This window comes from Salvia hispanica, chromosome 1 (assembly GCF_029641045.1).
Source record: "Salvia hispanica isolate PSC_SH4W2 chromosome 1, Shi_PSC_v1, whole genome shotgun sequence".
Taxonomy (NCBI): Eukaryota; Viridiplantae; Streptophyta; class Magnoliopsida; order Lamiales; family Lamiaceae; genus Salvia; species Salvia hispanica.
This window is the reverse complement of record NC_142692.1, coordinates 7,070,951-7,089,570: the sequence shown is the minus strand read 5'-3', so window position 1 is coordinate 7,089,570 and position 18,620 is coordinate 7,070,951. Positions and strand designations below refer to the sequence as shown.

Genomic DNA, 18,620 nt, shown 5'->3' with positions numbered 1-18,620 from the left:
TAGCTCTCTCGAAGATTTCTCAAAAATCACAACCAAAAAGACCATACTTGAATACAAAAATATCACAACCTAAAATGTAAAATAAAAAGAATCTAACTTAAATACTCAGTACCACGTCACATCTCTTATTAGTCATTTTAGGATTAAACCTCATTATACTTTAATTGATACGTATCAAATACACAGCAACGAATGAGACTGTATCAAACCATTATACGAAGGACGATATGACCCCACAATCACAAGACCTAGCAGATGACGTCCCAAACCCCACAGCAACCATCAAGCCCGCAAGGCCGCCCTAGGTGTCGAGTCACACCTCCAAAATGCTACAAGGATTTCTTATGAATACCCACTCATGTTATCTTCCATTATCAACTCCAATTGGGAGTTGGTTATCACTTATCAACTCATTTTTTGATATTTTTTTAGGTTATTTCCCTATTAGAATTAGAATCGAACCACATCAGATTTAGAGCTAATTAGTATAAATAGAGTCTCTATTTCTTTTATAATTCAAGAAAAAACCCTAACCTATTTTTTCCTTTCTCTTATCAAGTGTCGCCTCCTTGGCGCACATCTCCCTTCGTCAACTTGTACGTTGGCAATATCGGACGAATCCCGCGTAGAGGGATGGATTGGAACCTCACTAGGATTTGATTGGTCTCATGTTCACGTATCAGATCTCGCACCATTCGTTGACACGTTAATCAAATTAACCGGTCTATCAAATTTGAGCATCTAGCTAGTGCATGTGCAGGTCCATCTACCTCTTCAGTCTTCACTATAGATTCCACCAAAAGCTACGAGTAAAGAAACAAAAAAGAAAGACAACACATGTAATGCCCAAAGCATTTTGGAATCTTGTAACAAAAATGTATACTAGCAATGCTATACCGGAAAAATCCAAGGGTAAATTGTAGGGGAAAACTCTTTCTTCATCATTCATGCTTCAAAACTCTACTTAATTATTGCCCTTTTGACAACTGACAACTAGCTACCTTCTTTCTTTATCTTTATTTTTATTTTTATTTTTATTTTTTTCATTTTCACTTCATCTTTAACTAATTTTCTCTAAAAATATTTGATTGTCAATTTTAACCATTTAGATATTAAATTGCACAAAGTTTAACTTTACCAAGAAGGATTGTGAAAATCTCGATTAGCCAATAATAAAAAATAATTTTGACGACTATAATCTAATCTGCGGAAAAGGTAAGTATTTATATATAAAAAATATTAGTGGTGGAGTATTACACATTTTGCAAACACGTTTTTAAGCCGTTTGGAAAGTAAAAAAAGCCCATCAAACATATTTCAACCTAATCTGCACCACTAAGTAATTTAATATGGTTAAATTTGATAAACAGTGTTTACATAGTGCTCCTATCTTAATCTACACTATTTAGTCTTGTTTTAATCTGATTGAGAAAATGACTAGAATTTAACTGATTATAATCCATAGAATAAATTAAGTTAAAAAGGTGCTAATATAATAATGTTGCTGCTTCTAGAGATGTCATTTTCAAAATATAGTTGACATCAGAAAAAAATCTAAAGAGCCAATGCATTATCAAAATTAATTATCACGTGCGAGCTATATATATAGTTAATTTTGATTATTTTATGGGAATGGTGTTATATATTGGTAAATTAAAATAAAGATGAATTCATGGTTGAAACATTACGAATTTGAATCTCCAATTTTATACATTGTGGTAAAAAAATGTTGCAAGAAGAAATAACAAGTGGAATTAGTGGTTAATGAGGTGTTAAACCAATTAATAATCAGACATTAATTGTAGGAATTAATGGGCATATCTTCACCAAATCAAAGATTAAAGATAAAATAAAGGGAGGCAGATGTTGGTGGGATGATACATAATTGATGGGGATGTAAGTGAAAATTATGGGCCTACTAAATATTCATGATTTTGTAATCTACAAGGTTTAATTAATTAACTTTAACTTTTTGTTTTGACTGGACAATAATTGTGCTTGTAACGTGACATCCATTGATGCAGCATTTGACCTATATGTGGTTTGGGAAATAACTTTTAAAGAAAAATAGTCCTTAGGTTGGTTCATTTTGAGCTTCAATTTTTTCAAACAAAATTGATGAAGTTTTTTCTTAATTTTAATTTTGGGGTATACTTTGTGAAATTACAAAAATATTATTTGGATTGAACTATCTTGTTTGCCGAAAAGTAATGACTACATGATTCCAAAAATAATATTTTTGAAACCACTTTAATATATTTTCTTAGATATATAGTGGGATACACTTTTCCATGTTACGCGCAATGTTTTGCTGATTGATAGGGTCGTCATGGTGAGGTGGTTCACTTAATACTTAATAAAATGAAAATGTAGTTTAGTCTAATGAAAAAATAAAAATTATTAGGCCTACAATTAACATAGAGTTGGGCTTAATTAGAGACAACGCTTGTCATTATTGGGCCTACTCGTAATTCAAAATTGGGCCCGTTTTGTAGGGCCTATTCTTGATTCTAATTTAACAACAATGCATTTGCCTTATCTTTTTGATAAGTCATTGCATATTTGCATACATTTGTGTCCATTCAAAATTGTCGTACGATTCTCTTTTCTGATTGGTTTGGTAGATCTATTTAATTTTGAAACGATGATCCATTTTTTTACTTCTAGGCGCAAGAATTTAATCAATTATTGTTAGAGATACTAGCAACGGAAAATGAATTGGGCCTACTATTTATGTGCTCGGATTGAATGGTTTAGATTGGAAAACACCTTGTGTCATGTTGTTTGTAGAAAGTCTAGAAAGATGATTTTTGTGATTTGGTATAATTTGCCGACTGCATAATAGTATATAAATCACATCAGTTGTTTAGTGTTCACCATCATCCATGTACAGTATTGGTTTGATTTACCTGAAATATAATTAATTTGTAGGTACCACAAGCCTAAATGCTAATATCATTGTCATAACTCATAATGATTACTTAAGAATTGAAGTTGAGGATTGAGAGACTAGTGTTGCCGAATTGATCTCTAGCTGGTCCCATTACCCGATTCTCAATACTCATATCATTAAGGCATTCACAATGTCATCAAATAAATTTAGTGTTTTTAACCAATTATTGAGCACGGACAACTTGAAATCCTACACATTGAGCCATTTTTTATTTTTATTTATTTTTCATATTAACTCACAACAAATATAATAAGTACTTTCAAAAAGTGGTCACTGGGTATTTCAGTTATTTTATTAAAAATCTAATTTTTTTAGATAAATACTAATTAAAAGTTTTGTGACGAAGCGTGATTGACCAACTGGATTGATGAGGCAGACTGATCAAGCACACGAGAGCGCACAATAAGACATCGTGCAACGCGCTTTGATCATGATCTTATGACTTCGATATAAAAAGTACTCCTTTTGCCTGTGAATAAAAGACATGTTTTGATTCAACACGAGTTTTAAGTTAGTGGTATGTAGAACATGAGCGTAACTTCTATTTACTAAAAATGTAAAAAAAAAATGTAGTATATTTTATTGGTGGACGTCTCAAAATGACAAAACGTGTCTCTTATTCACGGACAGAGTGAGTACCCGTTATTGTTCATCACATCATCAATATTGTAAAATAAACCCTATGCCATGCTTAACTGTTTTTTAATGGAATGCCAATCTTAAGTGTTAAAGATTGCATAGACATAATTAACCTTCTCGCCATTTCAAAAGGCATTCCATTTTCAATTATACTAATAATTTCACATATATACAACTTCTCTTAAATAAAAGATGCAACATTTTAGTCCGCAAACGGCGAAATCTAGGATTCAACTCTCACACTTAATTTACACTTATTTTAATAAAATTTGATTAGACATATATGCATTGATCAAATGGCAAGCATGAGGCCGGGCAGCGAGCGCTCCGGCAGTTCCTGCGGGTGGCTCTGCCAAAGAGGGGCGGCGGAGCAGCTGAGCGGGCCCACATCTCTCACCGTGAGCCAAGTATTGAAGTATTCTCTAAACTGAGTGATCACCCCATCTCTCAGCGTCCAAACGTGCACCCAATACACCTCCGCCCCTTCCCACCCTTCCACGATCACGAGATCGTCCACGATGTCGATGTTCCGAGGCTCAAACTCGAAGTCCCCCGGCAAGGACTCTCCGGTGAGCTTTTTCATCATGTAATGGCACTTCTGCGGCCCGTGGAACCACCACTCCAGGTCCCCGGCAATATTGAGGCCCGGGATTTCTCCTGCGCCGCCGCTGGATACGGCCTTGTAGAGGCGGCGGACGTCGGCGATGGCAGACTCAGTTTTGGATTCCATTGGTTTGAGGAGTGATGATGGAATTATATATTTCGATGGTTTGGTTTAATATTGTTGATTCTATTGCATGGTGTGTTATGTATTTATAGTAGTAATATGGTGGCCCACTGCAAATAATTGCTTTATTTTAATTTGAGATGACTATAGGTGTATAGATTAATTAGATCAACTTTTCCTAATCGTTTTAAATGCATGTGCTAATGATATATTAAATGATTTCGGATTGATGGCATGCTTGTGTTTTAAATATAATAGAGTAAGAGAAAAAAAAAACTATAAAGTAAGTAAGAATCTACAAATACATGTGTACAATCATATACTCTTATATAAAAATTTGCATAATCCGACATGCCAAAATGTTAACACATTATAATAAAAAGTTTTTGAAATTTCTTTTTTACACACTTGAAGTGCGTATATAAAATTGAGAAACATGTATGCTAGCTTGTTGATAAACAAATCATCACAGATTCACAGTGTTTTTAATTTTGGAACATCGGCCTTGAAATTACAAGACAAACAAGTTAAACAACTTGCATATAGTAAGGCCAAAATCTATTTATTATTTTGATAAAATATTAGTTTAGTTCGCACCGGACCAGATGATAACAATATACATAGTCGGATATCCTGATATTCATATATTAAATTCCCTGCTAAATATGCATGTAATGTCACATTTATTCTTCTCTTTCTAGACGATTCAACCGATAATAGATAAAATTCATTTTTTTTCTTTAATTTTTGTCTGTTATTCTAAGCCAAGCAAACACTAGTTTAGTGGTACTAGTATCTAATAGTTAGGATAATTGTAGTTTAAATTACTCATTCCGTCCTTTATAATTTATCACAATTAAATTCGATATGGCTTTTAAGAAATGCAATAGAATGTGCGTTGAAAAAGTAAATGGTATATGAGTTTTACTTTTATATATTAGTTTTATAATAAAATATGAGTGGAAATGAGTTTGTGGAATGTGGGATTCACTGCCAAAAATGTAAAAGTGAAAGGTTACAAATTTTGAGAACGACTGAAAATGGAAATAAGTGATAAATTTTCAGGAACCGAGAAAGTGTAATTTTTTGTTAACTTTTAGTCAGCTTCACAGCTTTTAAATTTAAAATATAAAATAATAATTTTATTACTATTATATTTATTAGTTGTTCGACAATAATTCATAAACTAGTATGATAAAATAAAGGGATATTGGCACCTAGTATCATGAAACTTTAAAAAAGTTAGATTTTTTCCACGAACTTTGAAATTGGCAAATAATATCATAAACTTTATCCCGGGTTTGTTATTTTCCACCAATGAAAAAATTTCGGCTATATTAATAGATTGAAAAACAAATTTGGAGGGTGTGCTTCAAGAAAAACTATTCTCCAAGATTGAAAATCTTGAAACTCTCGAAATTGTTGTCGAGAAATTACGAAAAAAATGATATTATTTGCCGGAATTTTTTCATTGGTGGGAAATAACAAACTCGGAGTAAAGTTCGTGATATTATTTGTCAATTTCAAAGTTCATGGAAAAAACCCAACTTTTTGAAAGTTCCATGATATTAGGTGTCAATATCCCTGAAATATAATATAATGTAACTACAAAACGACATCACATAGGACAGAATGGTACTCTCTCCGTTCCTTGTTAATTGAGACGTTTCTTTTCGGCACGGAGTTTAAATAGTGTGTTAAGTAGATAGTGAATAAAGTAAGAGATATTATTATTTTTTGCCAAAAATATAGAAATGATTCAATTAACTTGGAACTTCCCAACATAATAAAATGACTCTATTAACATGGAACGAAAGGAGTATGATTCTATTTAAGTGTTGATCGAAATGTCACCGAATTATTTAAACGATGTGGTTATGTGTTAGAGTAATTTTACTTTGATTAACATTAGACAATTGTAATAAAAATAAATTTTAATTTTATATTATAATTTCAAAAATTATGATATTGATCAATATAAACAAAAAAGTTAAGTATAAATTGAATAACACTCCTTCAATGCATAAAATTGTGATTTAAAAATATATTCATAACAAAAAAATATTTAGTGGGAGTAATCTTTTGGAAGTTCAGACTTTAAATAATTGAAGATTTATGATTAATGATTTCCCCTTGACTTTGGGAGTACTCGTCGAAATTGACATTTTGCACATTACAAACCAAATTTTATTAGTAGTATTAGTATTTATTTTGAATTGGTCTAAAAAATCAGACCATCAAATCTTAAATTTATTATTTTATTCTTTAAAAAATGATCAATATAGTGTCATGACATTAAACTAATTGAAGTCATTATGATGAAGTATATGAATTGAAGTTGTCAACTATCATTAGATGAGTTGGCATTATACGAATTGAAGTCACTAATCATAAGAAATAATTAATACAGTCACAGATACATGGATTGCCCAACTTTTTGCAATAAGCATAATCTCAAAAGATAATAATACCAAACTAATTAATCAAATAAAAAAATCACCTCCTCCAGCCTCAAAGAGAAAGGACAATTATTAATGATTTAATATTATCTACCACTCAAAAAAATGAATGGAGGCCCAACTGCATTTATGAACACCAGTTGGATCCAAGCCTGCCACTCGTGCACACGATTTTGACATTTTCCAACCCTATATATTATCCCCACACCTATTTGTTGGACCATTATACTAACAAGTATTTCGAGTAATTAATTGCGTTACAATGAATTTCGAATTTTGGGGTTGCAATCAAATACTCTGGTCGGGATTCTCTATATTCAATTCATTAAGGTGCCAATTGCTGATGAACTGGTAACGATATGGAATCAATAACTTTTTAGAAACATACTAATGCTTATAAGTGGAAAAAATTGAGTCGATGTCCATGTATATCACTCTTAATTATAAATAATTTAAATTGACACATAGAGATATAAATAAAATTACATTATGATCAGTCCACGTAATTTGCCTGGAATATGATAGGTTGGACCAATAGATGGACTATATAGGTGCAACTATTGCATATTCTTTTTGTCTTGTTTGACAACTAATTCAACACTTCAACGATGATTATAATAAAATGAATAACTATACACATAAGATGAAACTATCTCACCAATTTATAATATATACACATACATTAGTTTTTATTATTATTAATAGATAAAACGAATCAAAAAAATCATGGAATAAATTACGATCTTTATAAATTACTTAAAATCCTCACATTGTCACAATTTTTAGTTTATGATTTAATAAAACTTCAAAAATGGATGGAAATAAAATTATTTTCTGTCCAATCCATACCCAACCCAACCGGGCCCACCCCGGCGCGATTCACTCACGTGTCTCACTGGTCCTGGGTCGGACTAGGCTGGGTTGTGCCAGACCCAGCTACTTGACAAGTATAGTTGGGATGCTTTTGATAATTGAATAGGGGTTTGCAAAGGCAGCGCCATGATGGACTCAAGTCCGAGAATTTTGGCTCGAGCATTAACCACTCTATCTCTTGGCCAACACACACTATGTCCGGTGTTCTTTTATTGCGAGGAGTCTACAAATGTAGGAAGTGAACGTGTGGTACATAATTTGTGGGACAGAGATTCATGTGTTTCTCTAAATCATTTCAATTTACTTGTTGCTGTATTGACAGCTGCTCTCTCTGGCTGTTTGACTGTTGAAATTGCTACTCCATACCTAACATTGAAGTATTAATTATTCCATTCTTTATTATCCATATTATGACATGCTATAGATTGAGACATTGCTACAAATTCATTTATGTCAATTTTTTGTTTTGTTAGGTGGTTTTGTGGTCGCTGTTGATGATAGATAGACTTGAAACTATGCATGTATCTGATGAACTTTTATTTATCTTTCATTATGTTACATTTCATTTCATGTTTTTATATATTGTAGGGCTGTTGTTTATATCTTTCCATTTAATTGTATGAAGATTAAAAACTATTTATGGGCTATGAATTGGATGGCTTTTATTGGCGCCCATTTGAAAATTTATAAAGCCCAGAAAAATATTGGGCAAAAGCCCATATACCTAGAAAAATAGGGAGTACTAGTATATTGGACTCTGAAACATGGATGCTATTGATTTTATGAAATATACCCAAATAAATTGTCTATTCTTTAAGACCTTCCTTAGCTGTAGTTGATTGCAAAAAGAATTTTTTTTGTGAGATCTACACATATGAATCCAGAATTCCAGATATAATATAAAGGGAGCAATCTGAGATTTACACACGTAGCTTCTTTATGTTTAATTTATTGTTCAACTAGATTGAAAGCATGAAAATTATATAGTGCTTGAACAAATGAAGAGAAGAAATAGAAGCAAAATTTGGAATCTTGATTAGTGCAATAGAGAAATCTCATGATATATTTTGCATGATATCTAAAAAGAACATTGTATAATGTTATTTAATCAATATTATGATCATTTAATTGTCGAACATGGTGCATGGGATACTTCAAATTCCATCAATATTATCATAAGTCATAACCGTCATTAATCTTGAACAACTAAAACTAATGGCCTAGGATTAATAACCTACATGTGCTTAATCACTACTTACACTAAACTATACCACAAAAGAATAAATGAGCTGCACATGATGCTAAAAGCTTCCAATAAAATCAAATATATTAAATGAGCTTGCAGCCAACTCTGCCTAATATGATTAAGAGCAACCGTGACATTTTGGTGTTTTAATGAAGATTAGTAATTATAAGTTTTTTGTTTAAGATTAATATAAATTGAGCTTGTTAATATAAGGGCTTGATGCACATTCGAACTTCACATTAGTATGATATTGTCTGATTTAGGCTAATTCTTATAATTTTATTTTTGGGATACTTCCTAAAAGCCCACATACTAAAATATGAGTTCACTATACCTCAAATGTTTGAATCCAAAATGTTTAAATGAGATTAAGAAGTCAAAATGAATAGGGTAAACAGGTACTAGAATCTGAAAGAATTACAGAGAAACAAAGAGGCTGAATTAGTGAAATTCGTTTGAAAAACAATTTGGTTAATTTAATACTACTCCACTGTATATTAACACCACAATTATTAATTTTTCTTATACGTTTTATAAATCTTGGCACTAAAAATATGTTCATAACCAATTGAGTGTCTTAAAAATGTTATTATACCTTCTTAAAAAGAGGAAAATGTGTATTGAGAATGTATATTTCTCATTTACCTTCTCAAAAAGGTTATATTATACTTTTCTTAAAAAGTAATGAACTCCAAGAAAAGAAGGTAAATTAAAAGGGCAACAAAAATTATTACTCCTAACTTTTTACCTTTCTAAAAAGAGATAAAAATATATTCTCTAAATGAAAGAAGGTATAATACCTATTCCAATATTATTTCCATTGAATCATGAAATTTTTCATATGAAAAAGAGGTAAATATAATAGCTATTTCCATTAAAATGGCGATGACATCTAAAAAGGTTTACATGGACTGTATTCATCTTTTTTCTTAAAACTATGTCGTCCTAACTTATTTTCATATCCAATTAGTTTATACAGCAATAACTTTTTGTAACTAAAAATTCATTTTAATTTGATCTAAAATAGTTGATGGGGTTTATAAATGAAACACGCGAAAAATCGCGTTATTATATGCAATGATCCCAAAATTAAATTAAAATTTACTAAGTCGATTCACATGTTCAAATGCCAAATTTGGGGTAAAATTTTACTAGTACTTATGAAATGAAATCTAGATATTTTTCAATTATTCTACACTCAATTCGCCTTTAATTAATCCTCGCCCCTAGATAGAAGTGACAACTTTTTCCTAACTTTGTAAAAACTTTTTGATAAACACATGCCTGTGCCAACCATTTATTTCATCCATTATTACCGAAATCGAATAAAACAAACACTTAATTACAAATAAAAAAACAGATAAGAAAAATCAATAAAGAAAAAGTAGAAAAATTCCAAAATAAAAAAGTATAGTTTCTTGTCTGCTATTTAGCATTAGTCAAACAAAAGTCCGCTCCTCATTTGCAAAATTGATGAGTTAAAATTCCGTTGGATTTGATTCCTCGGCGACGGAACTGCAGAAATGCCGATGAATCGCTACGAGATTCGGGACGAGTACAGCTTGGCCGATCCGGAGCTGTATCGAGCCGCCGACAAGGATGATCCCGAGGCCTTGCTTGAAGGCGTCGCCATGGCTGGCATGGTCGGCGTCCTTCGCCAGCTCGGAGACCTAGCCGAGTGAGTTTTCAATCTTCGATTTGAGTTCGTGCTATGCAGTTTTGCTGTTTTTTTTTTCGTGTTTTGGGTGGAAATTTGAGGAATTAGGTGTTGTGTAGAGGTAATGATGAGCTCGGAGGTGTTGGTCTCTGTTGCTTGATTTGTTCTTCAGCTACTGTAGTATCCATTTCTTTATGCAGAATGTGATTACTGTTTAGCTTCTGCTGTTTTTTCCCGTTGGTGTTGGTTGTTAATACTGTTCTTATCTTCACTTGAATTTCGGTTTTCTGTTGAAATTTAGGGATTTAGGGTTTCTGTGTGTTTTTGTACAGTTGGCAGATTGGCTACCCGGCTTCTTTGTTAAGTTGAATGCTGCTAGTTTTATGGTTCATATATTTGTTTTGTTTATCTTAGTTCAATTCGTGGTTTGAATTAGTCTGTGGAATTTCAATAGCTTTGTTGATGAGAAGACTTGGAACCGAAAATCCTTATTATGGTTACATTCTTGGTCCGTGGTACATGTTTTTACTTAGCAATTGATAAGTTGATAACTTTAATTGGAGTTTTTTTTGTTATGATCTTCTAATTTTGGAGAATTTTATACCTCTAGTTAGAATGTACTATAGTATTTTCATGCTCGCATGATACCAGACAACAATCTCAGAACTGAGGGGGCATTTGAGTTGGAAATGATCATGTATGTCATGGTTTTTGTAGACTCGGGTTTTGTTCTCTGCACCAGAAGGTGAAGCAATAAAGCTTCATTTTTTTACATGTGATCAATGGCCTATGTGCCTACAAGTTTGTCATTCAAGTTATGAAAAGTCTTAGCCCATTGAACATTAGCTAATTGCAATAGAGTTCCCTCTTTCCTTCTTTGTCCCTTTAACTAAAAATGTCGGCTTTCATCCGTCGAAACAATTGATCTTCTGGATTTTCTACTTCTTTTCCTTTTCTTGCCTGAGTTGAAGGGTGTACCGCTCAATCATTTTCTAGAAAGATCTATAAGTTACCAGGAAAAACTTCTCATAATTGTTGTGCTTATTAAAGGTTTGCAGCAGAGATTTTCCATGATCTGCATGAAGAAGTGATGGCCACTGCTGTAAGAGGGCACAGTTTAATGATACGAGTCCAACAGCTTGAGGTTGAAGTGCCTTCAGTTGAAAAGGCACTTCTTTCCCAAACTGACCTTTCCTCGGTCTTTTACAATACTGGTAGAACTTTATTTTCATTATATTGTATCTCGATATCATCCTCATTTATGCTTATAGCTGAAGAATTGTAGAACTCTAGATCCTTCATTTTGTTATGAACCGGGTTACATGGGCTTCTTAATTTATTTAACTTATACTGTTTCACAAAGCAACATCTTACAGAGGTAAACACTATGGGGTTATTCAGGGTTTTCAGGGGCTTTCTTTCTTTATGGAATCTGTCACTCTGACTCTCACACTCTCCCCCACTCTCTCTAGCATCTTCTATTTTCTATGATATAATTGTTTTTTAATTGACATATCATGTTCTAGGTGTTGATTGGCATGCTAATATACAATTGGAGCAGAATCTGGTCACGCAAGGAGATTTACCTCGTTTTGTAATGGACTCCTATGAAGAATGCAGGGGTCCTCCTCGACTATTTCTTCTAGACAAGTATGGAGTGATCCTTCATTCTTTAAGTTAGCTGAATAACATCTCTTTCAAAATAATATTCATATCATTAATAATGTTATTGATTTTTTCAATTAGGTTTGATATTGCCGGTGCTGGAGCATGTCTAAAACGCTACACTGATCCTTCATTCTTTAAACTAGAAACATCTGCAACAGCTACTGCAAATGTCCAAAGGGAAAAGAAAATCAGGAAAGCAAAGGTGCATCATTTTCACTATTTGTAGTGTGCTAGTAATAAATACTGCTGAATAACTTGAAGTTCTATTTTCTTCTAGTGCATATGGTGTTGCATGTAATGATGTTTTGGTATATTTAATCTCAAATCCTAGCCAATGACCTTATAAAGTACTACCTCCGTCCACCAATAAACGTCTCATTTTGCCAATTTCGTCCGTCCACCACTAAAAGCCAAATTATGTTTTACCAAAAAGGACCCCACGTTCCACTAACTTTATCCCACTCAAATTTCATTATAAAACTAATATATAAAAGTAGAAACCACCTTCCCTAACCTTTTCAACTCATTTTCTTTAACATTTTTTAAACCCGTGTCCGGTCAAATGTGCCCTTGTATTGGTGGATGGGGGGAGTACTTATTAGATTTTACAATATCAATGGATTACTTAAGCAAACATATTAAGATCTTTTAATTCTGACTAGAACATAGATCGGTATTGTTTTTTCCTCCTCTGGGAATATTAACTCATACTAGCACAGTAGTACTAATGATTTCGCTGCTTAAAATAGTAAATCTAGATCTGATATCTCGCAGTGATTCGTTTTTTCCTTTATCTTGAGAGTTGAGTGAGGTCTCCAGCATCTCAGATGCTTTTTTTTATAGTGCCTCTGGGCCATACTGTATTCGACATTGATTAATAATTCGCTGGTATTTAACAGAAGAAAGGACTACATGCAAGATATGGAGGAACTCCTGAAACTTTGCAAGAATCATCACATGCAAAGTAAGATGATCTTTCTTCTATCATATACTTCTCGTTTTCGATGATTATGCATATGAGTGATAAGTGACCCATGTGATTCCTAAACTTTTACAGACTCCATCAGCTTTTACTGAAGGAATGTGTTGAAAATGGTGTTAGCAAACCTGCATACCGTGCCAGATTGAAAAGGAGGCCATATGCATTCCCGTTTAGCTTAAAATCTGGGAAGAGCTACATGGAAGAATTATTAAAGAATCCGTCCCCCGAGCATAAATTGCTGGATGATCAAAATGAATCTGTACTTGAACTCAGATCAGTGAGTCCTGGTAGAGAAAGTGAAGGAAGCAAAAGTGATTCTCCATTTGCATATAAAGAGGAAATTTTTCCTAAATCATCCTCGAATCAGAGAAATGATGCTTTGAAAGATATCAAAACATATGGGGTATCATCACTTATTAATATTCTTACAGATGACATCCCGTCCATTTCTGATGAGGAGACCAGTGGAAAGGATATAGCTATGGTTGGGGAAAGCAAAATGGAAGGAAGCTCAACAGGTTACCAATCGGATGAGGTTGCCAGTGAGATAGACAATTTCGTGGATGCACCTTCAACCATGGAATCAGAAATGGATACGGACTCTGAGTTGAAGGTGAAGAATAAATTTGCCTCATATAGGAAAAATCAACCACAGGCTTCTCTTAAAAATGAAGCACGTTCCCATTCTTTGTCATTAGATTCGCAATCCACTGGAGACTTCTCAATATCCGATGAGGGGAACAATTCATACAAAAAGGAAATATCTAGCTTCTTATCTTCAGACTCTCCAAGAACCTCCGCTGAAAACCCTCAAATAGAAAAATTATCTGCTGATGGATTTCCATCTGCTGATATTCCTGAATTTGTTATAGTTAATTCATCATCCATTGAGAGAACTCCGCAACATTCTCCTGCCGACAATGCTTCAAAACCTGTGCATTCTAATAATACATTATGTGTCAATGACTCAGCCCCTGAGAACAGGCCTGACTTTGAGCAGCCTACTTGTAGTTCAAGCAGCAGTTCCAAATCAGGTCCTACTTTACCTCATTATGATTCAAGAACAGTTGCAGTAGAAGGAACTTTAAGAGGAGCTACGTCAGATGAAACATTCTCAAACTCGGATGAAAATGAAGAAAAGAGAGACCTGATTGATTCTCAATGTTCTCCCAGTGCTTCTCATTTCAAGTCACTGAAAGATGATTCTCAGAGGCCCTCTTCTGGAGAACATCTTCGTGGTGAGATACCTTGGAGGTCACCCTATGCTGCTATTAGTCATCATACCTCTGATAGTTTAGATGCTATATCTGCTCATTCGGTGCGTGAAGATGACTCTGATCAGAAGGATCTTAATCAGTTTCAGAATATACCTTTCACCGTGAACACTGCTGATAATATTTATGAACACAGAATTGATACTGAAGTGATCTTATCAAAGGAGAACCCAATTCCAGGTAAATTGGACAAAAAGGTCGCGAAGTTGACTGATAACTTTGCAAATGATTACATTGAAATAGCGCATAACGGAGACAATGTCGCGTCAGAAGTTTCTGAAGGAGACGAAAGAGATCTAAGTGGCGATTGTTATCATGAAGATCCAAGTGTTGTTTCTGAAACTTTGGACTCTGAGGAGCATTGCTCTAATCAGATCAGCACAGGGACTTTGACTTTGCCTGGTATTGGTCAAACTCCTATTTTGTTGGAGGAAGGTCTTGTTACTCATGAAGGACCAACAGCAATAAATGGAACTTCTAAACTTGGATTCCCCAAAACTTCAGAAGTTATAGGTTTGCAGATAGGGATAACAGATGATGCCAACCCCAGCGGTCTTTCAGCTCCAGAATATTCATTTTGTATGCCGGAGAAACTTGAAGATTCTTCAGAGATATCTTACACCACAGAAAGGGATGGTATCAACCCGGACAGTGGCATTGCTGAAGTAGAACATTCTGAAATTTCTAGCTCCGCATGTTTGCAATTACCGAATCAAATGACTGAGTCATTAGATGAGTTAGATCCAAGTACAGATCAATCTGAGAATGCTAGGATGGCTTGCTCTACACCTGCAGTTTCTGACAATACTATCTTGGAGAATGTCAGTTCACCCTCAGGCCTTAATATATTGGTGGAAGAGCATGTTCCTTGCTTTCAGGATCTGGGTGTACTTGAGGATCATGCAACCAGTCTCTCTGGATTGAATAGGGAATCTGTGGAGAAGGAAGAAGGGAGTGATATTTCAGGAAGTCGTAGCGATTTAGTGGAGGATGTGAATGACAGAGAAGCTGCTGCACTAGATTTTGTTGCAGTCTGTGAAACGAAGCATGATGATCTGGGTCTGGGTATACTTGAGAATCATGCAACCAGTCTCTCTGGATTGAATAGGGAATCGGAGGTGGAGGAGGAAGCAGGGAGTGATATTTCAGGAAGTCGTAGCGAATTAGTGGAGGAAGTGGATGACAGAGAAGCTGCTGCACTAGATTTTGTTGCCGTCTGTGAAACGAAGCATGATGATCATCTCAAACCGGAAGTATCGCATACTGATTTTGGTTCATGTCTTGATTCTGAGGGGGTTGATATGGTTAATGCATCACAAATTCTGACTCCTATGGAGCAAAGTGTCCTAGATACAGAAGATGATTCTTTCCATCAAGGGGGTCTAGAGAATATCGTCTCGGATGTTGACTCATTACACATTGCTTCTGTGGCTGAAGAATCGGTCTTGGCAGAAAATATTGAATTACATTCTGCCGCTATTGAAGATGCTTTGCCTAATTCTGTTGAAATTATAAGTTCAGAGTTGTCATCTGCATTTCCTACAACTCAACTGCAGATGTTGGATCCTTATAATGACAAAGGATTTGACAATTTGGCCTCATCATTTCCACCTCCTGACTATTCACCTTCAGTGCCGGCGCTTCCAGGTCTACAAAACGATGGCACTGATGCTTCTGTTTATCCCAAGGATCCATCGGGGTTAACATTCCCCCTTGGTAATTCCCCCCCTGAAACTAATCAGATGAACCTGCACCAGTCACCTTCTTTGCCACCTCTCCCTCCACTTCAGTGGAGGATAGGCAAGCCTCAGCATGCCTCGTCTACTACAGAGGTAGAGAAAATGGAAATCAAGGAAATATTTCCAGAAGCAATCTTTCCTCCTGAGATATCCACAGGAAATGTTAGTTCCATGCCTGAACACTTGAAAGAATCTCGAATTCAGAAGATGGTTGGCCTCCCAAAAAAAATAGAAAACGAGCAGGACCAGGTGCAGCTACAGCCACAGCCACAGCAGCAACTTTTGAATCCTACAGTGGAGAAAGAGGTCCAATCACCAGCTGAAGAAGTTCAAGTTGCTGAAGGGAGTCAAATGGTAATATTGCCTATTCAAATAGGTATGCCTCAGCATGCCTCGTCTACTACAGAGGTAGAGAAAATGGAAATCAAGGATGTATTTCCAGAAGCAACCTCCACTGGAAATGTTAGTTCCGTGCCTGGACATATGAAAGAATCTCCAGTTCAGAAGATGGTTGGCCTCCCACAAAAAATAGAAAATGAGCAGGACCAGGTACAGCTACAGCCACAGCAACAACTTTTGAGTCCTACAATGGACAAAGAGGTCCCATCACCAGCTGAAGAAGATGAAGTTGAAGTTGCTGAAGGGAGTCAAATGGTAAAATTGCCTATTCAAATAGTCCCACAGTCCATTTTAAAAGAAGAGGGTGATAACATGGATCAGGCAGTTCACCCACCACCAGAAGTAGAAACACCGCAGCAAAAGCAGCAGCTTCATCTTGTATTACCCATTCAGGATTGTGTAGTTCCTTCACCAGCTGTGGAAGATGGAGTTGCTAAAGGGTATCGAACAATCAAACTTCCTCGAACTTGCAACCCTGTTATTGGTTCTGTTGCTGCTCTTGATAAGAGTAGAGTAAGTATCCTTAGTTCCTTTGATTGAAATCACAATTAATTTTCCACAGTCTTAAGTTATTCTTGTTGCAACTTATTTGCAGCTGCGGAAGGTTACTGAACAAATCGGACCTCAGAAACAAAAGCAAGAAGCTGCAACTTATTTGCAGCTGCGGAAGGTTACTGAACAAATCGGACCTCGGAAACAAAAGCAAGAAGCTGCAACTTATTTGCAGCTGCGGAAGGTTACTGAACAAGTCGGACCTCAGAAACAAAAGCAAGAAGGAAGAGATGCTCTCCTGGATCAAATAAGAGCCAAGGTACGATTGAACAGATTTGATTATGCTACGCAAACTTTACAGCTGTTTATGGTGAACGCTCACATCCACCTTTGTTGGTCAGTCCTTCAACCTGAAACCTGCTGCAACAACAAAGCCTAGTAGCATTCCGGGACCTAACACCAATCTTAAAGTTGCTGCAATTCTGGAGAAAGCAAATGCAATTCGCCAGGTCTCATTCTCTTTTCCTCAGATACCCTATTGTCCTAGTTTTACGCTGTTCATAGTTATTAACAGAAGCGATCAAATGCTATAGGCCTTGGCTGGTAGTGATGAAGATGATGAAGATAATTGGAGTGATTCATGAATCTTGCCTGCTAGTTTATTCCAAAATGTCTTCCTTCCTCATCCACCACTATCTCTTCAAGTTTCCACCAGCTATGGATGTTTCCGGGCAAGAGTCAAGTCTGTGTAAATATGTTCGACACACGGATAAAACAGAAGCGCTGCGAGCACTATCTGGTTTGGTTGCTGTGTGTGTATGTTGGAGGATGAGTAGTGTAACAAATTTTTTTCAACTGTACAAAGCATGTCCTTTTCGATTTTGTCTTGGTGAATACTTGCTCGAATAGATATGTAGAAGATACATCATTAGTTGAAATTACTAATTATTTGTATCTCACTCTTGTGTCAAAATTATTGATATGCGAGTCATACTATATATTACTCCAATATTATTATAAAACATGAGCGAAATGAGTTATGGAATATGAGGTCTAGTAAAAGTAAAATGAGATTCTATTGGTGGAGGATCAAAATGGCTAAAAGGACTCTCATTGCTAGCAAATGGAGTATGTAATAAAGCGCATGTTATTTGTTACTTAGACCATCTCTAAGGGTACATTAAAATCTAAAATAAAACAGATAATTAGCTCTAATGCTATTTAAAAACCAATTTCATTTTTGATTTCTAAGTAAAAATACTTATCTTTAAGTTTATACTAAATCAAAATTATTTTTTTTTTCAAATTTTATGAGTAAAAAGACATAATGTAGCAAATATTTTTTTAAGTTTGAGTTTAGTACAAATAGTCGGAGTCAAATCTTATTTGATGTATACTAAAATAGTTTGAGTTTAATGTAAATGCTGGATATGCTATTAATTTGGAGAGTGTCACGATTTGATCTCGAGTAACCGAACACTCTGACAATAAAAAAATCAGCCGAGACTTTTT

At 34.8% G+C, this 18,620-nt stretch overlaps 2 protein-coding genes across 2 annotated transcripts; one reads left to right on the top strand and one right to left on the bottom strand.

Annotated features, from left to right (window-relative positions):
- Window positions 1-3,700: 3,700 nt before the first annotated feature.
- On the bottom strand, window positions 3,701-4,372 carry LOC125224278 (wound-induced protein 1-like). Its single transcript, XM_048127655.2, has one exon. The coding sequence runs from the start codon at window positions 4,320-4,322 to the stop codon at window positions 3,885-3,887; it is 438 nt and encodes a 145-aa protein (XP_047983612.1). The 5' UTR covers window positions 4,323-4,372; the 3' UTR covers window positions 3,701-3,884.
- Window positions 4,373-10,338: 5,966 nt separating this feature from the next.
- On the top strand, window positions 10,339-18,067 carry LOC125221601 (uncharacterized). Its single transcript, XM_048123754.2, has 9 exons — window positions 10,339-10,575; window positions 11,605-11,768; window positions 12,081-12,204; window positions 12,301-12,424; window positions 13,122-13,186; window positions 13,280-17,129; window positions 17,212-17,427; window positions 17,510-17,617; window positions 17,702-18,067. Exons 1-9 carry the CDS (start codon window positions 10,421-10,423, stop codon window positions 17,750-17,752), a joined length of 4,857 nt encoding a protein of 1,618 aa, XP_047979711.2. The 5' UTR covers window positions 10,339-10,420; the 3' UTR covers window positions 17,753-18,067.
- The last annotated feature ends 553 nt before the right edge of the window (window positions 18,068-18,620 follow it).

What these genes read in the sequence shown, in the direction of transcription:
- LOC125224278 (XM_048127655.2), bottom strand. Translation starts at nt 4,322, where the DNA reads ATGGAATCCAAAACTGAGTCTGCCATCGCCGACGTCCGCCGCCTCTAC.
- LOC125221601 (XM_048123754.2), top strand. Translation starts at nt 10,421, where the DNA reads ATGCCGATGAATCGCTACGAGATTCGGGACGAGTACAGCTTGGCCGAT. An exon ending in CTGCTCTTGATAAGAGTAGA is followed by an intron (nt 17,130 to 17,211) that starts GTAAGTATCCTT and finishes ACTTATTTGCAG; the next exon opens with CTGCGGAAGGTTACTGAACA. An exon ending in TGGATCAAATAAGAGCCAAG is followed by an intron (nt 17,428 to 17,509) that starts GTACGATTGAAC and finishes TTTGTTGGTCAG; the next exon opens with TCCTTCAACCTGAAACCTGC.